General features: G+C 45.1%; 1 protein-coding gene across 1 annotated transcript; it reads left to right on the top strand.

The window, feature by feature from the left end:
• The first annotated feature begins 17430 nt into the window (after window positions 1–17430).
• Window positions 17431–21494, top strand: LOC139314809 (transmembrane protein 14C-like). The gene is made up of 5 exons (XM_070940711.1): window positions 17431–17495; window positions 18322–18398; window positions 19368–19469; window positions 20538–20625; window positions 20833–21494. The coding sequence occupies exons 2-5, from the start codon at window positions 18323–18325 to the stop codon at window positions 20882–20884; spliced, it is 318 nt and encodes a 105-aa protein (XP_070796812.1). The 5' UTR covers window positions 17431–17495; window position 18322; the 3' UTR covers window positions 20885–21494.
• The last annotated feature ends 318 nt before the right edge of the window (window positions 21495–21812 follow it).

Raw genomic sequence — 21812 nt, 5'->3', positions numbered from 1 at the left:
TCAAAAAAAAAAAAAAAAGGATTGTAAAGGATCAATTAAAAAAACCACAATAGTGGAACACTTTTGCTCTGTGAGAGAACTTGAAGAAATAAAGTTGACTTAAAATGGGGTGGGGATTGTTTATACATTGTGGTAAAAATAATGAATGGCATGAAGGAAATGGAAAGTCTCTATTTTTCCCTCTCTGTTTCTTATAAGTATACAATGAACTGAATTCAGGACAAAGAAAGTGTTAAATTGGGTGAATGAGGACGCAGCAAGCCAGGCAGTGAGTGACAACAGCTCTTTATTGTATGGTGAGAACCCAGCGACTGACCTAGGGAAACAGCTCCCTTTATATACCTTGCAGATGTGGTGGTCAGCCAATCAGCTGAGGGTCAGTTAGTTCAAACTTCCCACCAAGAAAACCTATTTACATAACACTCCTCCCCTCCCAGAAGTCACTTTGGGTTTTATTTACATAGAAAGTCTCTCAGGTGACTAGGGCGTGTACGTATCCTAGTCGACCTGCGCAGTTCAGTTGGAGGGGCAGCGTCGAGAAGGTCGGAGGGACTCCCTGTCTCTCCCTGCTCCGCCAATGGAACCTCCGAGATCTCTTTGTGGGTGGCGACTTCTACGGCCAGTGGAAACTCTTCGCTGGGGCGGCTCCGGACCCCAGGATTGTCAGATAAGTTCCCCGCTGCACTCGGGCTTGACATAGTTTGTGTTTCTGGCTGATAGTCAGGGAGTGGTTCGTTTTCCTCGGCGTCTGTGGCGATTCGCCGTCTCAGTTGATCTATGTGTCTGCGCCAAACTCTCCCATCCCCCATGTCTACTCTGTACAATTTGGGCCCCATGATTCCTGTGATTGTTCCTGCTTCCCAGAGTGGGCCCTTCCTGTAGTTCCTGGCATGGACTGGAGTCCCTATGGTGAACTCCCTGAGCTTTCTCTCCCCCCCCCCATTGAAAACCTCGGGGGAATAGTTGGGATTTAGCCTATCCAGTACCCCTCGGAGCTTCCTCTCCATTAATAGCTCGGCCGGGCTTCAGCCTGTGGTTGTACAAGGTATGGAATGCTGGGCTTTGAGAAATCGATCTATTCTTTCCTGCCAGTCCCCGGGGCCTAGGCGTGAGAGGGCCTCCTTGGCCGTTCTTACAAATCTCTCAGCCTGACCATTACTAGCTGGATGGAACAGGGCTGAGAGGACATGTCTGACCCCCAAATCCGTTAAGTACCCCTCGAACTGTGTGGCCGTGAATTGGGGCCCATTGTCTGACACTAGGATGTCCGGTAACCCATGGGTAGCGAATAGCTGCCTCAGTTCCCTAATAACCGCGTCGGTAGTAGTGGCCCTCATGAGCTTAATTTCTAGCCACTTGGAAAAGGCATCTCTTATGACCATGAAGGTCTGTCCGTGAAATGGTCCCGCGAAATCTATGTGGATACTGGACCAGGGGCCCTTGGGTCTTTCCCACTCTCTCACCGGTGCTGTCGGTGGATCTGGCCTGGACTCTTGGCAGGGCTGGCATCTCCCCACCCACTCGGTAATGTCTGCATCCATGTTGGGCCACCAGACGTAGCTCCTGGCTAGTCCCTTCATCCTTACAATTCCAGGGTGCCCCTCATGCAAGAGTGTTAAGACTTTTTCCCTTAAGCACAAGGGAACAATAACCCTTTCGCCCCATAGCAAACAGCCCCCTTGCATTGTTAGTTCGTCCCATTTGTTCGCGTACTGTTTGAATTCCCTGCTCCCAGTCTTTTCCGGCCATCCCCTCGTCACCCAACTTGCGACCGTCTGGATCACGTGGTCTTTGTTTGAGGCTCTAGCTACCTCTACTGATGTGATGGGCCCCGAGTCCAAAACGTCTATCAGCAGAATGGGGATGCTGGGTGTGGGGTCTTCCAGCTTGTCTGGTAGTGGGCAGGGGCTGAGTGCGTCGGCATTTCCCATGTCCACCCCTGGTCAATGTACCAGGCGATATGAATAGGCTGCGAGGAAGATGGCCCAGCGTGTCATCTTGGGTGATAGGGCTGCCGGTGTTGGTCGGTCTCCTGCGATGAGACCCAGGAGCGGGCGATGGTCGGTGATTAGGTTGAAGTCCCTCCCGAACAGGTACTCGTGGAACTTTTTTACTCCCAAGATGGCGGCGAGGGCCTCCTTTTCAAGCTGACTATAATTCCTCTCGGCGCTTGACAGAGTTTGGGAGTAGTAGGCGATGGGTGCCTCTAGGCCATTCAGGAGTCTATGGCTCAGGACGGCTCCCACGCTGAAAGGAGACGCATCACAGGCCAGCTTTGCATCGAACACGTCCTGGAACTTCTGCATCAGGTCGTCTCTCAGGGTGCTCTGGATGTTCCTCACTCCGGTGAATCCCGTGCCCAGGGCTCGAAACCAGTCCATGCCCAGGAGGCTTGGGAGCTTGCCGCTGACAATGGTGAGGGGGAGTCTCTTGCTGAACTCCCCGTATCACACTTGGAACTCGCCTATTCCTTCAACGGGGATGCGGTTTCCTTGATAGTCTTTTAGCCGGCGTCGCTGTCGTTGGAGTTGCCGCTTGTGTGCGCTGGGGATGGCTTTCTTGAGATTGGCCCATGACATGATGGATATGGGGGATCCCGTGTCGATCTCCATCTGGCACTCACGTCCCTCGATCTCGACCGCAGTGTAGGTCTTCTCTCCGGGAGAGGTGCAGGTCTGGCCGATGCGGATGGTGTAGGCCTCAATATCTTCAATTTTCGCGCCCTTCCGGCTTCTGCCATCTTTATTGGGCCTCTGGCATGGCGCCATCTCAGATTGGCTAGTTTGGCCTTGTGGTTTGTGGCCTTGTGCTTGCTTGGCTCTGCAGACTCGAGCAATGTGCCCCTTTTTCTCACAGAACCGGCAGATCGCATCCCGGAACTTGCAGTTGTGTCGGGGGTGGGAGCCTCTGCAGCTGGCGCAGTCATCCCTGGGTCCCCGTCGGTCTGGCCTGGACTGCTCTGTGCGGTAGACTTCCTCCTTGGACTCCCCTTCGCTCTCGGTGCTTACGGCTTCATGGTGCACGGTTGCTGACCTCTGCGCTGTCCGGCCATGGATGGTCCCTTGCAGTCTCTCGGCGGCCTTCACGGACGACTCTTGTGCTCTTGCTTCATCTAGGGCGATGTGCAGGGTCAGGTTCGATCTCGCAAGTAGCCTCCGTTGTAGCCGGCCTTCACTCCGCAGATTAGTTGCTCTAGGAGCATCTCATCTAGGTCTCGGTACTCGCACTGGTTTGCAGCCTTACACAGGGCAGCGACGTACTCACTGATCGACTCGCCGTCCTGCTGTAGCCTTTGCTGGAACTCGTACCGCTGGATGTACTTGGAAGGCGTTTGGGCATAGTGGTCTTTCAGCAGGGTCTGCAGTGTTGACCATGATATGGTGTGGACCAAATTCGGCTCTGACAAGGCTTCGGCTATGTCGAACACCTGTGGTCCGCAGTGGCTCAGGAACAGGGCCTTCTTCCGCACGTCCAGTAGCCCTTGCAGGTCGTTGGCCACCATGAAGCACTCAAACCGGGACATGTATGATCCCCACTTCTCCTCCCTGGGGTTGAAAGGCGCTGGCGGGGTGTAGGCAGACATCGTTCGCGATTCTCCGGTGCTCCGCTCGCTCGCCTGGCTGGATTCTGGCTTCGGGCGTTCCGCTTCTCTCTCGGAATGTGGTTTCAGCTCTTTTCGGTTGTGGCTTCAGCTCTTTCCTTGGCTTCTGGCCTCAAAATCCCATCCTCATCGCCAATGTTAAGTTGGGTGAATGAGGACACAGCAAGCCAGGCAGTGAGTGACAACAGCTCTTTATTGTATGGTGAGAACCCAGCGACTGACCTAGGGAAACAGCTCCCTTTATATACCTTGCAGCTGTGGTGGTCAGCCAATCAGCTGAGGGTCAGTTAGTTCAAACTTCCTGCCAAGAAAACCTATTTACATAACAGAAAGAATGTTTGTCCAGTCGTTACCTCCCTGCAGTAAAATGACTCTTGGCAGTTTATGTAGATAATCAAATAAATTCAAAGTTTTGCAATCTGATTAGCCATCAAAACTTATACATAAGAGATAACAATCAATGACAAAAATAAGGAATAAATAATGATGCCATATATAAACTCAAGAGAATATATAAATAATAGATGGTTGTTATAGATACAAGTGTCTTATGTTGCTTTATATTCTTTGTACAATGTCAATTCAATGTCATTTTCATCAGACTGTCATCAGAAACTGCAAATATCCAAGGCAGAGTCATGCAAAATAACTCACCAGAAAGCTAAGAAGTACAGCTTAGATGAGGTTTAAACAAGTATTTTATTAATCTAAAACTACCAGATTACCATGAATTTAGCTCTTGATCCAGGAGCATCAAGAGCTAAGTTATAATGCGTTGCTGGTCTTCTATAAAAAATTTATCAAAGTCAGTTTAAGGGTAGATAAATACCAGTAGAAATACCAATAGCTGATGAGGATACAAAGTAATACTTGGAGAGATTCTTTATATAGAAAGAACAGAGGAGTGACATTTAGATATGCAAGTAGCAGGGCTCCTTATGGCCCCTTTTTGCATTTAAAAAAAAGATATGCAAGGCTCTTAGTGGTCTAGCACAGGGGTCTCCAACCTTGGCAACTTTAAGCCTGGAGGACTTCAACTTCAGCTGGCTAGGGAATTCTGGGAGTTGAAGTTCTCCAGGCTTAAAGTTGCCAAGGTTGGAGACCCCTGGTAGCAAGCTGTAAAATGCTTATCAAGAGTTAAGATGTACAACAATGCACGTATATGTCTCTGCTTCTGTAGTTTAGAAGCAATTAGTCATTGCAGGCACAATCAAAAGCCCATTTATAAAATGAGATTTTATATAAAATATGGTACGAAATGTGTATGATACTGTATTAAGTATATGATTTCAGTAATTCAACCTGGTTTTTAATTCAAGTCTCCACAGCAGTGAAGTTAACCCAGATGCTTTCAAAATACAGCAGTCGGTTAGTTCAGAAAGATAAAAGTCCAAGAATTGGTCAAAAGCACCCTAGTATTGATGAGGTTGCTCAGGTTCTCGGTAATTCTATGGACCAACTCCCTCCACATTTTCCAGTCTTGTATGGCTTCTTTCGGTTGTTTTATGTCTGTCTGGTGTTGGTTTTGATGGTGTCTAGCTACTATGTTGTTTGGTGCAGTGGTGAAATGTAAAATTTGTTACTACCGGTTCTGTGGGCGTGGCTTGGTGGAGGGGGGGTAATGTGACTGGGTAGGCATGGCCAACTTTTTTTTTCTTTTTACTTTTAAAAGCATTTTTTCTACAACCTTAAGAGGTTGCAGAAAAAAATGCCTTTAGAAGCCTCTGATGATCAGGCAACTCAGCTGGGATCGCCAGAAGCTTTTAAAGGCATTTTTTTTTCCTACAACCTCTTTGGCGGAAGAGGTTGCAGGAAAAAATGCTTTTAAAAGTAAAAAAAAAAACAACCTCTGATGATTGCGCGACTCAGCTGGGCATGGGGATGGGGCAGGGATTTTTGCTACTCGTTCTCTGAACCACCCGCCGCCATCGCTACTGGATCGGGTGATCTGGTCCGAACCGGGAGCATTTCACCTCTGGTTTGGTGGCCTCGTTCCCTTTTACCGCCAACCATTCCAAGTGTAACTGCCTCTTCTATTGAGTTTGAATACTTGACATGGCTGAAATGAGTTAGAAAGGATTTTGTGATCATGCCTTCTGGCGATATATAATTTGTTTTATATGCTCAAAGAGGTGGAGGTGAGTTTTTGTCACCTTTGCTGTCCAAGGAACGTGCAGGAGCCTTTTGCATAGCTCAAATGAATCCATTTGCCTCTCCTGCCTACTGTATTTTTTAAGGGCCCAACTTTCACAATCGTAGATAACTATGGGAACCACAACAGTGTGGACTACTCTGCATTTAGTTGCCAGGTTGAAGTCCTTGCTTTTCCATGCTTGATTGATACTCATCATTGCTGTATGACCCAGTGTGATTTGATCCTAGCATTATCACAAGCCTGTTCCTAACTGTGTAAGAGTAAAATGGTTACAGGTGCTTATTCTGAAGTGGGAGTGGAAGGGATTTAACTTGCCATCAATCTAGTTTACTTGTTGCCAGTCAAAAGGTCCAACACAGGGGTGTCAAACTCAAGACAGTCTTTCATCCACACAAAATCAGACAAAGACATAAGGTAGCCTGTTACTGGCAGATGATCACTATCAAAGAGCCTTGGTAGTACAGTGGTCTAAAGCACCCTGTTATTAAGACCAGCTGCCTGCAATTACTGCAGGTTCGAATCTCGCCAAGGCTCAAGGTTGACTCAGCCTTCCATCCTTTCTAAGGTAGGTAAATTGAGGACCCAGTTGTGGGGGCAATAAGCTGACTTTGTATAAATATACAAAAGGATGAAGGCTATTGCTTAGCGCATTGTAAGCCGCTCTGAGTCTCCGGAGAAGAGCGGCATATAAATCAAATTTAAAAAAAAAAAAGGATGTGAAAACCTGAAATAGAATTATAAACTTAAAAAAGCTTCCTGGCATGATTATATATTCAATGACTGATTTTATAACCAGCCCGGTAAGTGACTTCTCCTAGATGATCATTTGATAAGGAGTTGTTTAAATTGAGCCATCTGTGATAAAGATCTGCAAAAGTATAGACTTCTGATATTTGGAATAATGTACAAAGGAAAGCACTTGTCCTTTGGGGGAGGGGAGTAGGTAGAAATGATACAAGATATATAATGTGTTGTAATCTCGTCCTACACTAACATTGATTGAACTCATCTGCAATTGTGGCATAAGGTGAAGAAAAGAGCTTCAAGAATATAAAACATTGAAACCATTCATTATTAATCTCTGCTGGGCCCATGTTTCCTGAACTACAAATATATCATAGGCGGATAGAAATAGAAAAGTTGTGCAGGAATGCCACCCTGCAACATTTCAGGACAATAGGGATATTGCTCGTCTTCTGCCTGTCAGCTCTATTAAAAGCTTTTGAGAGACCAGCTTCTCATGTTGTTTGGTACATAGCTTTGATATCATGGAAGTCCATTTGACTAGATATGATCAGTTGTCAATTGGGTTTCCCACTTTGTCAGTAATGGCCATTGATCCAGTGCAGATTGCACATGAGGATTGGGTAACACTTCAAGTCAGTGTTGACTCCTAACGGCTGCTGGATTAATTCCTGTAATTTTCCTAGCAAGATTTCAGAAGTGGCTTGTCACTCCTTCCTTCTTACGGCTGAAGGACCAGTATTGGCACATATGTCACAGTGTCCCCACAGTTATGTGATTGTGATTTGGGTGCTTGGCAACCATTGCACATTTACAATAGTTGCAGCATTTCACAATCACATGGTTGCAATTTATTATCTTTCCAGCCAGTTTTCGATAATCAATCAATAGGAAAGCTGGCAGGGAAGGTTGCACATCACAGTCAGGTAATATCTTACTTAGCAACCACAGCGATTCACTTAGCGACCATGGCAAAAACGTTTGCACAATGAAATCAGGTGTGGCATGTGATGCCTCATTTACAATTTCATACCATTTAGTGAAGAATTCTCTGGTCTCTATTACGGCCGTAAGCCAAGGACTACTTGTAGTTTACTTACCGTATATCTGACAAATCCCAAGGATAAAACTGGTAACACAGTTTTGGTCAGTAGCAATTATAACATCTGACAAAGTGATTGTTTTCATTATCTTTGAAACATAAATAGTTTATAGAGATAATGGTATGTGGGGAAGACCTTGGGAGATGGGGCAAAAAGATGTTGCCTAGGGAACAGTCAAATAACAGACCTCATATCTCGTAGCTGGATAGTAGTTGGAACAATAGGCTCAGAAGGAACTCTCCCTAGTTTCTTGGGCTGTAAAGGAGATGGCAGGAGAATTGTACTTTACGACTTGCAAGATTCTGTTAATGTATCTTTACAGTAAAGCAGAATTACCTTACAGTATCTGGTTGTGTTTCCTGTCTGGCTTACCTAGTAAGGCTGACAATATCAGGTTATAAATTTATGGGAATGATCTTTCAGACAAGTTTGGACCAAGTTACTTCTACCCATACTAAGAGATATGGGACCGTCTCTTCCCAATTGTTTCTACCTGGCAGGAGTGGCATGCCGCAGGTACTGCCAGCTAGGGAGTGACGGCTGGCAGGATCCAGAAGGAGATCTTTTTTTGCCAGGCACTTGCCTTCTGGAATGTCATTTCCCTAAGATTATATTAGCCCTTTCCCTGTTGGCCTTTTGTAAGCCTAGAAAACCTGGTTTTGTGCTTGAACCTGGTTTCAGAGCCCAACTCCTGGTCAAAAATTCCGTTGGGCAGCAAACCAAAATGTGGTTGGGGATCAGTTAACCATCTTTTGACCCCCTCCCAGTGAGCCGAGGTGTTGCCGGCTCAATAGAGCCGTGGATGGAGCCCGAGGAACAGCTGACTGTCGGGGAGGAGGTTAGAGGACGGCGGCAGTACCTGGAGGCTTGGCTGCAAAGACGCCCCCGTTGTTGGTGGAGAAGAGGGCAGCATTACAAACGTTAGGATCCCTCAGTTTTTGAGGGATCTGGACACTCCCCCCCTTTTTTTCTGAAGCATGGAAGGGGTTTAATGGGCTGAATGGCCTGAAGATCAAGTTTATGGGGAAGGAACTGAGAATTGTCAGCTGGGGGATGACAGTTGGTCTCCCCCTTAACTGTTCCCCCCCCCCTTATTAGGCTTAGGCCTAATAGGGCCACTCAGCATAAATTTACAACTTTTGATTGATCTGCAGCCTTATTTGACCATTATTTGACCATCTTGTCCTCCCTGGGTTACCTGGATTATTCAATCATTTATTCCATCCTATGACTACACCTTGCTTTTTTCTGAACTAAGCCTCGGCTATCGCTGGTGTGAGAACGGGAGGAGGCACAGACACCGAGAGTCTTGGACTATGGTGGGACGGACCATCTCTCATTTGACCTTATGACTCTGGTTTGGGTCACCTTGAAAGGGCGGCCTTTGAGACTTTTTTCCCCACCATTGAATAGACTTATTATAATCACAAGACTTCCCATCGTCATGATAGGATTTCCTGATGTTCTGATGTTTTTAGCATATTGTCTTCTCTTTAATATCTTTTCCTCCCTTATTTAATCTACCTGTTTTTACTATCTCTAACACCCTTTAATAGAAAATTATCCTTCATCACTCTCAGCTCATTACTATTCTTTAATGTATTCAACTGTGGAGCTCCTTGCACTGCGAGACTCCCCCCTCTCGCAGGTTTGGCCCTCTCAACTATCGAGAGCTGCCCTTGATGACGGGTTTTGGAACCCCGAGAGGTGGTACGCTAAAAAACGGAAACTCTGGGGTTTTTTAAATAGATTTTTAGATCCAATTTTAAGGAGATCCGGGAGGAGGGTAGTTTTTAATAATAAAAATGAGACTGGGGGGGGTCTCTTTAACGATCAGCAGCCATGCCATTTTGACAGTCCCAGTGGGTTGGGGAGGTTGGCAGTCATAGGAGATGCTCAGAGGAGGGTGGGACAAGCTATACCTGTGATGGTGGGAAGGAGCAGAAGAAATTGAAGTAGGGGTGGGGAGCATCACACCAGATGCATTCGGATGGTGACTTGCTCCCATACCTCCTGCTCACCCTGCTTTCCTGGGGATAAGAGAGCGAAGGACCCTGGTTTCCGTCTGATATATGTGAATGCCAGGTCTGTGATGAATAAGGCTCTCCTCATACGAGATCTTGTTGATGAGGAGGGTGCGGACCTGGCCTGTATCACGGAGACCTGGTTGGGGCAAGAGGGGGGAATCCCTCTCTCTGATTTATGCCCCTCAGGCTTTCGTGTCCTGCACCAGCCACGACACCAGGGAAGGGGCGGGGGGGGTGGCAGTAGTTGTTAGAGAAAGTCTGAGTCCTAGGGAGGTCACTGTCCCTAAAATAGGCAGGTGTGAGTCTCTTCTATTGAAGTGGGACCCTGGAGTTCAGTCAGGCTTGTTGGTCACATACCTATCTTCCAGCTTTGTTGCCACAGCCCTGCCCGCACTGCTCGATGTCTTGTCTGAGGTGGCACTTGAACTCCCCAGCCTTTTGGTTGTGGGAGATTTTAATATGCCTTCGATCGGTGAGTCATCTGAGACAGTCCAGGAGTTCATGGCCTCCATGGCAGCCATGGACCTGACTCAGGTTATTCAGGGCCCAACTCATAGGGGAGGACACACACTCGACCTGGTTTTTCTCTCTGGGCAGTGGATAAATGGTCATGGTAAGGGGGAACTTTCCATCACTCCCCTGTCATGGACTGACCATTCCCTCCTTAGACTAGACTTTCAATCTGCCAACCCCTGCCGCTGGGAGACAGGACCCATAAAATGGTTCCGCCCTAGGCGCCTGATGGACCCAGAAAGGTTCTTGAAGGAGCTTGGGACATTCCCCACCTCTCAATCCTGCAATTCAGCTGAGGCATCCTGGGAACGGGTGGCTACCGACGCCTTGGACAGAATTGCACCTTTGTGGCCTCTAACCCGACGCAGATCCCAGATTGCTCCTTGGTTTTCCATGGAGCTCCCGGAAATGAAACGTCGGAAAAGACACTTAGAGGAGAGTTGGAGTCCTCCCGATCTGAATCTGACCGAACACAGTTAAGAACCCATATTAGGTCTTATCTAGTGGCAATGGAAGCGGCGAAACGTCACTACTTCGCCGCCCTCATTGCATCTGCAGAAAACTGCCCAGCGGCCCTGTTTCGTGTGACCCACTCCCTCCTCAATCAGGGAGCGAGGGAAAACCCTTTGCAGGGCAGAGCTGAGGATTTTGTACAGTTTCTGCATGATAAAATCGCTCAGATCCGGATTGGATTGGACTCTGACTGGGCAGAATCCAATCAGGAGACTAGGGTGGATCTTGAGAATAATATCTGGATTGAGTTTGACCCTGTTTCTGTCAAGGAAGTGGACAGGATTGTGGGCAAACTTAGTTCCTCCACTTGCTTATTGGACCCTTGTCCCTCCTGGTTGGTTTCGGCTGCCAGAGAGGTGACTAGAGACTGGATCCAGGCAATTGTCAACACTTCGTTGAGAGAGGGGAACTTCCCCGTCTCACTTAAGGAGGCGGTGGTTCGACCTCTCCTCAAGAAGCCTTCCCTGGATCCAGACTCACTTAATAACTATCGTCCTGTCTCCAACCTTCGCTTCATCACGAAGGTTGTTGAGACTGTAGTGGCTCAACAGCTCCCACAATTTCTGGAGGAAACGGAATACCTTGACCCGTACCAATCAGGCTTCCGACACGATCACAGCACGGAAACGGCATTGGTCGCTCTGGTGAATGATCTCTGGTGGGCTCGGGATGGGGGTTGTTCCTCCATCCTGGTCCTACTTGACCTCTCAGCAGCTTCTGATACCATCGACCATGGTATCCTACTGCAGCGACCTGTGGGGTTAGGGGTGGGAGGCACTGTCTTATGGTGGTTTTCCTCCTACCTCTCGGGTCGCTTTCAGTTTGTATGGGTGGGAGGGCAGAGATCCACCCCGAGGCCCCTTAATTGTGGGGTGCCTCAGGGGTTGGTTCTCTCCCCCCTGCTCTTTAACATCTATATGAAGCCACTGGGTGAGATCATTTGTGGCTTTGGGGTGAGATATCATCAATATGCTGATGATACCCAATTATACATCTCCACCCCAGACCACCCCAGAGATGCCCTTTCCATGATGTCCCGTTGCCTGGAGGAGGTATGGGCCTGAATGGGCAGAAACAGACTCAAACTCAATCCCTCTAAGACTGAGTGGCTGTCGATGCCGGCATCTTGGGTTTTAGAGGCTCCATCACTTTTGATAGATGGGAAAAACTTGCACCCGTTGATAGGGCTCGCAACTTGCGTGTCCTCCTGGATGCTCGGCTATCCCTAGAAGACCATCTAACGGCCATGACCAGGGGGGCCTTCGGACAGGTTCGCCTGGTGCGCCAATTGCGCCCTTTCCTGGACCGAGATGACCTTTGCACAGTCACTCATGCCCTGGTTACTTCCTGCTTGGATTACTGCAATTCCCTCTACATGGGCCTGCCCCTGAGATGCACCCGGAGACTCCAGCTGATCCAGAATGCAGCTGCACGGGTTGTTATGGGAGCCCCTCGTTACTCCCATATAACACCCCTCCTGCGTGAGCTGCACTGGTTACCAGTGGTTCTCCGGGTCTGCTTCAAGGTGCTAGTCCTCACCTATAAGGCCCTTCATGACTTAGGTCCAGGATATTTGCATGACCTTCTCCTACCTGCCTCTCACTGTCCTGTTCACTCACATAGGGCCACTCTCCTCAGGGTTCCAACAGCGAGCCAATGTCACCTTGCTGTGCCCAGGGGTAGGGCGTTCTCTGTGGGTGCTCCCACCCTCTGGAATGAATTACCTACTGAGCTCCGGACGGCTCCTGATCTCTGCTCCTTCCGTTGGGACTTGAAGACTTGGCTTTTCAAACAAATAGGCTGAGACTGATTCCGGGCTTTATTATTTACTACTAATTAATTATTTGGATTAAATTATGATTTTATTGTACTTGTTTCTTAACTTGTGTTCGCCGCCCTGAGTCCTTCGGGAGAATGGCGGCATATAAATATATGTAATAAATAAATAAATAAATAAATAAATAAATAAATAAATAAATAAATAAATAAATAAATAAATAAATAAATAAATAAATGGATGGATGGATGATGGATTAGCTGGCTTGTGATTGAGCTTGGTGTTAGAGGCCATCTCTTGGTTATATGGGTAATGGATTAGAATAGCGATGGCAAACCTTTTGGGCTCAATGTCAAAAATTTGGAAAATGCTTCAACACTGCTAGCATTAAACACACACACATGGACACACGCACACACGCAGACACACACACAGAGTTCTCCATCTTTCCCCATCATAATATCCCTAAGAGAGATCAGATCTGCCTTCTGGTCTGAAATGTGGAGAACCTGGCTGATTATTAGCTTTGGGGAATTGTGGGATTGTCCCACAGCCCAGCACTTCGTAGGAATTGCTGCACACTGCTTATCTTCAAGCAGTGTTCTCTTTCTGTTGACAGCTCCAAGGCAGCTCTGGGTTGCACGAGGCCTCTGTTCTTGAATTAGCCCCAGAAAATGTTCTTTGGGGCCTCCACAGCCTCCAAAAGCTACACTAAAACATGTCCCATTCTCACAGGATTTTCAGAGATCCCACATGATGAGAGCCTGATCCTCTTGCAGGACTTCTGAAGGGTCTGGAGGTCAGGCAAGATCACACCCTCTGCACCCTCCAAAAATTGCAGAAGAACAACAGGAGTGCTTTTCAGAATAGTTGTCAAATGTTGGTAAATGCTGGTGCATTACTCAAAATGTAGCATGTCAGCTTTACACGTGTAAATAGGCTTGATATCATTGGATTAGATCACACCCAGTTGTTACGTGTTTTTACTTTTGTTTGATGTTATGTATTTTGTGTTTTTTGTTTTATTGGTTATGGCTATATAAATTAAGAAGATAGATAAATAGGCCTCCCGAGCACCGTTTTCACTGGCAGAGGGTTGCAGGAAGCCATCGCAGCTGTAAACGGAGCTTGGAAGCCCGTTTCCGCTGGCAGATTGCTCGGGCCACCATAGATGCCCCCCGACATGAGTGACGTTGAGCTGGCCATGCCCACCCTGGCCCCCCAAGGTCAAAGACAACCCTGATGCAGCCCTCAATGAAATTGAGTTTGACACCCCTGCTCTAAGCTATCTTGCCAGGACCAGTATAAATCCCCAATGGAAGAGTAAGTTAGGCAGTTATGCTCACGATTATGCTTTTACCAATTATATTAGCTTGAATGAAATACATTAATCAGGGGCTTAATATCTCAGGTGGTTTCTAGTCTAATTGGCCCAGAAGAATAGAAGTTAACTGGTTTCACTTTGATTTTCTATTAAAGCCTCATTATCTATGAGGTTTGAAAAAGTCCAACAAATTATTTAAGCAAAGAATTTTACATGACGCACCAGCAGGTCCTAATATCAGAAACCACTTATCCTGGAGGAGTTTTAAACATTTCCAAGCAGCCCCTTACTCATTTTACACATCATCTTACTCATCTAATCCTCTTGAAGCAGCATGGAAGCAGCATTTTTTTTGAGTCGCCTTACTATTTTAAGTTTAGCGGTCTCAGAAGATAAATTTCACAATATCTCTAAGATCTGCCTTTTGGTCTGAAATGTACGGAACCTGTAAGGCTCATCGTATTCCTCTGTGTACTGTATAGGTAACAACATTGATTGATGACAACTATGAAAACAGGATGAACAAAGTACACTAGCAGAAGCATTAGCATTCAGTATTTTGGATAAATGCCAAGAACGATACATTTCTGCAGTTTTTTCTCCCCTACTGCTATTGGACAATACTAAACCTTCAAGATACAAGTGGGACTGTCGCTCCTGCCCTATGTGTCCCCATTAGTCATTCTGCAAAATCTGAGATATTCCATCACTTTCTGTGATTGAGAGAACAGGCATAAGCCTGGAGCATCAATCTGAATAGTAGCAACAGGATAACCATTGTAAAGATGACACAGATTGGATGGGAGGTGCCTATTTGTAATACAGTGCAAAAGGCTTGCTTTCCTGTCATGTAACTTTGACTATTTGCTCGGTAATGAGGTTTTTTTTAGAAAAAGGAAATAACTGCAGAAATCTGTAGTTTCACCTTTTGTGGGAACATCTGGCATCTACCGTACAGGGTAAGAGCATGAATAGATAGATCTCTTTACAGAGGTTTGACTTTAGCCCACTTTAGTTCTTGCTTCTTGGCCAAGACTGGTTGTCAGTTTTGAAAGTTGAAATTCAGCAACATCTGGTCGGTGAAAGGATGCTCATTCCTGAGAAGGAACAGCTTATGATCTCCTTTTTCCTGGGTTAAGAAAGCTATCTAGCTCTGATTCCAAACCACTCATGCTATTTGATCACTTTTCTGCTTCACTTTCTTTATTACTGCAGGGAAGATAATATGATTTAAGTCCTGATCCTTTTTCAGGTGCATTGTTTGATTCCCCTTTATCCAGTACTTTTATATCAGCTGCCCAACTTCTGGCTGAACTTAAATCCCACATGCATGCAGTGCCCATTCAAATGGGGAAGGACATCAATTCCATGGATGCGGACTGCTCCCAGCCCTCTGCAGTTGCCCCTGATCTTACCTTAAGTAACTGAAGGAATTCTGACCAAGAACAGGATGGTATACAGAAGAATGTGTATTTCACATACCTGTGTAATTATAGAATGCCTAGCCCTAGAGCAATATTTTTCAACCTTGGCAACTTTAAGATGGATGAGGAATTCTGGGAGTTGAAGTCCACCATCTTAAAGTTGCCAAGATTGAGGGATATCGGCTTGGAGTGCTCAAGAGGTTGCATTTTCAGCTACAATTAGTTTTTGAAACAACAAATGCAAGGGAAATAATATACTGTAATGGGCATCATACGACATAACATAACCAAGCTCTGTGATGGCGAACCTATGGCACATGTGCCGGAAGTGGCACGCAGAGCCATTTCTCCGGGCACGAGAGCCGTCCAGTGTGCCAGCAGCTGGAGAACCTTTTCAGCACCAAGTGCCACAACGGGAGCATGTGCTGATGCGCACATGCCAGAAACTGGAAGAGCAGCTGGCCAGTGCACTGGGAAGATGATCTTCTGGTTTTTGGCATGCGCCTGTGTACCGGTCACCTGGTCTTCCAGTTTCTGGCACACATGCAGATGTGAAGACCACCTGACCAGTGCACATGCGTATGCCGGAAACCGGAATATCATCTTTCTGGCGCGCACATGCCGGTTTTCCGGTTTCCGGCATAAGCATGCTCACTGGCCAGCTTGTCTTTGTGCATGCATGTGGGCCAGAAACTGGAAGATCAGCTGGTGCACTGGAAACTGGAAGTTCATCTTCCCAGTGCAAGCACGCCATTGGCTGACTGCTCTTCCAGATTCTGGCATGTACGCATGCGCGCACGCTCCCATTTCGGCACTCGGTGCCGAAAAGGTTTGCCAACACTGAGTCCTAACTAGTTGTGAATAAAAGCATTAGGTCAGAAATCAGAAGACCCCAAGTTCTAGCTGTGCCTTAAGAATGGAAACCAGCTACCGTGTTTCCCCGAAAATAAGACCCTGTCTTATATTTTTTGAACCCCGAAATAAATGCTTGGCCTTATTTTCAGGGAGGTCTTATTATTTGGGGGCACGTGGAGCAAGACTACTTGCTCCACGTGGGCAAGTAGTGGGACTACTCTTGCCGTCTTACCTGATTTCCAGCTCTGTGTTTAAATATTTTCGGGGAGGGCTTATTTTCAAGGGGAGGCTTATTTTAACGCATGCGCTCAAAAGTCCAATTGGGCTTATTATCAGGGGATGTCTTATTTTCAGGGAAACAGGATAGATGACTTTGGGCCAGTCACTCTTTCTCAACCCAATTGTTACCAGGAAAACCGTAGTAGCACGCCAAGTGTGACTCAAAGGCACAAAGGATTTTGTCTCCAGCGATTTTGTCTGTGGAGAGTCTAATGGTCATGGTTGTCCCAAAGGTGTTTTTTTCAAAGGGCAGTTGGACTTCGTTTTTCACTGAAGATGTTTCGCTTCTCATCCAAGAAACTTCTTCAAGAATTGAGACACCACAGGATTTTAATTTGAGCAGGTGAGATATAACCATATCGTTCTCTTAGCGATATCCTAAGGCTTTAAGAAGCCTGAGTGGCACAGCAGACTAATGCTACTGTTAAAGGTAGTATTTAGCTTCCAGCTGCCTGCAATTACTGCCAGTTCAATTCTCACCAGGCTCAAGGTTGACTCAGCCTTCCATCCTTTCTAAGGTAGGTAAAATGAGGACCCGGTTTGTGGGGGAAATAAACTGACTTTGTATAAAATATACAAAAGTATGAAGGCTATTGCTTAACGCATTGTAAGCCGCCCTGAGTCTCTGGAGAAGGGCGGCATATAAATCAAAATAAATAAAATAAATAGCGAAAACCCCGAAGTGATTTCACGCTGCCTTCCTTGGGGATATTTTCCCCACTCCCCAATCTAATCCACGGCATACAAGAAAAACAATCCCTCAGCGCTCTGCCCACTCACTCCTCAAGGGCGAGTCTACCGAAGTCTTTCCCATCAGCCACGGTCGGTTAAGTGCTGCCACCTAACGGTGCCTCAATTCATATCACACACCTGTGGCCTATGTATGCCGATTGTGATGATGCAAACCTTTTCGGCAGATTAGCATTCAGATGTATTCGGTAATACAATTATGTAACCTTTTCCAAACAAAAAAACAGAGCAGATCCCGTTGTATTTCCGACCAAAAACCTTGAGGGAGCTCCGATCCCAGCTCCGTTTGCCTTTTGACTCGGGGTTGGGAAACGTCGTTGCTGTGAGCCCGCCTCGACGCGACCTACCGCGAGAGGAGCCTGTGGGCGGGCATTGGGACGTCGGTTCTTTCGCCCCGCTTTCGTTCCTGCACGCGCGACCTTTGCGGAAGGTTAGTCCGGATTCCCCTCGCGTCGCTTTTCTCTTGCTTCCCCCCCTCCCCCCCTCACCTTCAAGTTGCCTTTTTAGCGGGAGGGAGACTGGAAATAAACGAGCTTGGTTTGAGGGTGGCGACATCGACCCAGATTTGTTTTTGAGGAGAAGCGGGGGGAGAATTTCAGGAGCAAAATCGAAAGTGTTTTGGTTTTTTTTTAAGTTGCACAGGTAGCCCGGTGTGCACACTTTCCGATCTGCACCCTTTAAACGCGCATCTGGCAAGTGCATGGATCTGGCAAAAATGGCCAGGCGCAGGACACATGCACCTGGCAAAATTGGTCAGGCGTAGAAAAGTGGTAGTTTTTTTTTTTTTTTCCTTCTTCTCCAGCTTGGAACACGCCTCCCACCGTTATCTGTGGACTTTCTGCCTTTCCCTGGCCTGATGGGAGGTTGCGCAAACCCCGTGTTTGCGCCTTTGGTGCTTGCCCCCCACCCCCACCCCGGTCTGAAATTCGAGTTAAAATGTCGCAATGAAGCATAAACCGGTATCAGAAATGGGGTTTGTACAACCCATTCGGCTAAAACGTGTGTCCGATGCTCCGCGATCAGAAGCCATGATTAATTTGCAAGATCAGTTGTCGAGACTTGAGAACTAGTTTGGCATGTAGCTTGTCCAGACGATTAAAAGCAGCGTAGAAAGCATTCTCGAGTCCCAACACGTCTGGACCTGGGTCAGCTGCTTTTGAAGAACCGCGTGTCTTCCTTCTGGCTTGCTAAAGTTTTGTGGGAATTTACTTTTGTCCCGAGATTTTGGTATTTATTTATTTATATTTATGTTACAGCATGAGTGTGGATTGGATTGGCTATGGTTATGCTGCATTGGTGGCCTCCGGTGGAGTAGCTGGCTATGTAAAAGCAGGTATAGTATCCCTCTTGTTTTCTACAGCTTTCATCTTCTGTCAGTTTCTTGGCACAATTAAAATGCAATTTTTATTTGTCATGTTTATGTAGTGTATATTGAAAGTGGTGACCCTTTGAGAGCTCTATGCAATGAAATTTCATTTTAATGTATGCCAATTAGTGTACATTCAGAGTGACAATAAAGTTATTCTAAGACTAAGTCTATTTTGGAACGTCTTACTTCATTACAGCTTAAGATAACAAAACTGATTACTAGATTTGTCATTTTGCGAAAAGCTTGGGGTGAATTTTAAAAGTATAAGCCATGCATACTCCATTCTACCACAACCCAAGCCCTTCCTCAAGTTCCGGAACTTCTAAGAACAATGCAATTTCAATTAAATGCAATAATTTCAATTTAAAATATCTTAATTCCCAACTGCCAGAATGCTAGGATCCAGGACAAAATTCTTGGGCATGAATGCAAATAAACAAGATTACTATTCAAAGCTTGCAGTCATAAAGAGAATTACACTTGTTGCAGATTTCTCCTTGCAACAGTTTTGTACATGACTTTTTATAAGCCCTGTGTTTATTATTCCTGATGTGTCCCTCCCCCAAGTTCTCTTTTCTCCAAAGGAATGGCTAACTTGTAGCTTTGATAAGAGAATTCCCTCCTACCAGAGCTTATCATAAGGCTTGCTACAATTTGTGATGGACAAAACTCAAAGGCACTGTGCAGTAAGCTTTTATGACCTCTCCCACTAGAGCAGAAGTGGGCAACTATGGCCCTTTTATGACTTCTGGAGTTCAATTCCCAGAATTCCTGAGCTAACATGGCTGGCTCAGGAATTCTGGGAGTTGAAGTCCACAAGTCATAAAAGGGCCATATTTGCCCACCCCTGCACTAGAGTAAAGCTAGAAGAAACAGCAGTTCATTGGGTTAACACATTTAATGTAACCAAGTTTTGTTGTCTGCTTAAACTAGGCAGTGTCCCTTCCTTAGCTGCTGGTCTCCTCTGTGGTGGGTTAGCAGGATTGGGTGCTTATCAGCAGTCAACGGATCCAAAGAATATTTGGCTTTCTCTGGGTAAGTTTTTTTTTTTTTTTTTTTGCATCACTATTCCACACACACAGACATGTTTACATCAATGTATGTTTGTGTATGCACCTACACTTTATGAGATTACCTTCAATACATGTATTCCTTTTGCCTTTAGCCTGTCCTGAGATTCAGTGTACTTGCAATCCAAGATTTAAATTAATGGCAAAAACGTAGAACCATGAAGTATTTAGCTATCTTGTGTTCAAGTTTTCACCAGTGATGTGTCATCTTTTTTTGTTCACCTTGTAGTTTATATGAATTTTAAGTTCTCACTTTATAAAGCATGCACTATTTCTACATTTATGCATATTTGCAACCAAACCCTTATATCGTATTCATACCAACCTTTTTTGTGGATCTTGGTATTCTTTTCCCACTTGTGTAATTTGAGGTCCAAATCACTTCTATCAAAGCAGCACATTGGAGACTAGTACAGGGAGTCCTCAATTTATAACAGTTCATTTAGTGACAGCTCAAAGTTACAATGGCACTTTGTATGTGCTGTTACATACAGACTTATGACCATTTTTCATAGTTACAACCTTTGAAGCATCCCCATGAACATGTGATCAAAATTCAGATGCTTGGTTCAGTTATGACTGTTGCTGTGTCCCAAGGTCATGTATCACCTTTTGCAACCTCCTGACAAGCAAAGTCAATGGAGAAGCCAGATTCACTTAAAAACTGGGTTACTAACTTAACTGTAGTGATTCACTGAACAACTGTTCCAAGCAAGGTCGTAAAATGGGGCAAAACTCAGTTAACTAATGTTTCACTTAACAACAGAAATTTTGGGGCTCAACTGTGGTTGTAAGTTGAGGACTACCTGTAATTGCATAACTAAGAGACAGTAAAAATTCCAGATTCATGGCTCTGAAAATAATGTATGAGGGCAGAAAGTAGCAAATTTCAGTATGATCCATACCCACATAAAAGGGGGTTTCTTATAGTATCAACCCTTTCCTGACACCATGATTTTATTTGATTGCACAGTCTCCCTTAAATATCATAATTAGAACACTTAATAATTTGGGTTGTCATTTTTTTTTCTAGCTGCATCGGGAACCCTGACTGTCCTGATGGGAATGAGATACTATAACTCTAGAAAATTCATGCCTGCAGGGTTAATTGCTGGTGCCAGGTACAATTCGTATTTTTCCATTGTTAATTGTAGGATTATTGTTTGAAAACAACAGAAAATTAGACAATGTGGTGGGTTTTCTTTGGATAAACACAAGGCATAGCCAAGAACATATTATTGTGTAAGGATTTACTAGCAACATTTACTGACATGTTAATTTATTATTTAAACTCTATTAATGGTGGATTTCTCTTTTTATTTAAACAGTCTATTAATGGTAGGCAAACTTGGACTACAGATGATGGAAAAACCTCTTTAGCCATAATTGTGCAACAACAAGAAAAAGACCTACAGAGGACTGCCCTCCCAATGCCTGTTCAGAACAAAACTCAAGACAATATTAATGCTTTGTAAACGTTTACAATTTGCAAAGTTTTTAAACTTCAAATTCTGCTCAGGTTTTGTAAAGCATCAATCATTATAGAATTATAGTTTTCATATCTGTTTTCTCATGAATGCATTTCTTGTCACAACTCCAAACATCTTATGATGATGAACATGTGAAACATGGTAAACAGGAAATACACTTAATTTTGTGTCATCATATTTCCAAGCTGAAATTAATCTCTCTGTATATCTGTAAGATGTTCCACTCAAAACAAAAAGTTTTCTTTACAATTGACTAAAAACGATTAAATGTCTAAAAGCCTTTTGAATTGTGAGACTTATTCCTAATTTTAAACAAATGTTAATTCCAAAATTTTAAGCTGTAATCTTTTAGGGTTCAGGGCTAATTAGGCTAATTTTATGTTACCTGGAAACACACAGACTAATATTTTTATCAACATTTTTCAATGAGTACCTGTTTTCAAATACATTACTGAATTAATTCTGAATGTAATGACGCATATACAACTGTAGTATCTGTACCCACAGATCTGATCATTCTTCACATTTTTGTACAATTGGAAGTAGATACAAACATGCTTAGTTAGAGTAGTTCCATTGAAATAAAACGACCGAGTTAATCATGTTTAATAGTTTTACTCCAGATATAAATAAATCAGAGTGCAATTTACTGCTTCTAGAAAGCTTGAGAACATTTTACATGGTAAGTATATGGCCAAATGAGTCTCTAAGAGAAATGGGCATCCCATTTGAAATTACTGAATGCTATGTATCAGGGGTGTCAAACCCTGAAAACAGCGAAGGACCGGCCCACGGTGCCTCTGCCAGCAAAAACAGAG

The sequence above is a fragment of the Pituophis catenifer genome, unplaced genomic scaffold (genome assembly GCF_029215685.1).
Source record: "Pituophis catenifer annectens isolate HBS135680 unplaced genomic scaffold, rPitCat1.0.hap2 SCAF_3, whole genome shotgun sequence".
Classification (NCBI taxonomy): domain Eukaryota; kingdom Metazoa; phylum Chordata; class Lepidosauria; order Squamata; family Colubridae; genus Pituophis; species Pituophis catenifer.
The sequence above is the reverse complement of the archived record's forward strand: the minus strand, read 5'-3'. Positions and strand labels throughout refer to the sequence as shown.

Bases quoted from the DNA above. Each gene is read 5' to 3' on its own strand.
- LOC139314809 (XM_070940711.1), top strand. From the start codon at position 18,323: ATGAGTGTGGATTGGATTGGCTATGGTTATGCTGCATTGGTGGCCTCC. The intron at 18,399-19,367 runs GTATAGTATCCC...TGCTTAAACTAG, and splicing joins AGCTGGCTATGTAAAAGCAG to GCAGTGTCCCTTCCTTAGCT. The intron at 20,626-20,832 runs GTACAATTCGTA...TTATTTAAACAG, and splicing joins GGGTTAATTGCTGGTGCCAG to TCTATTAATGGTAGGCAAAC.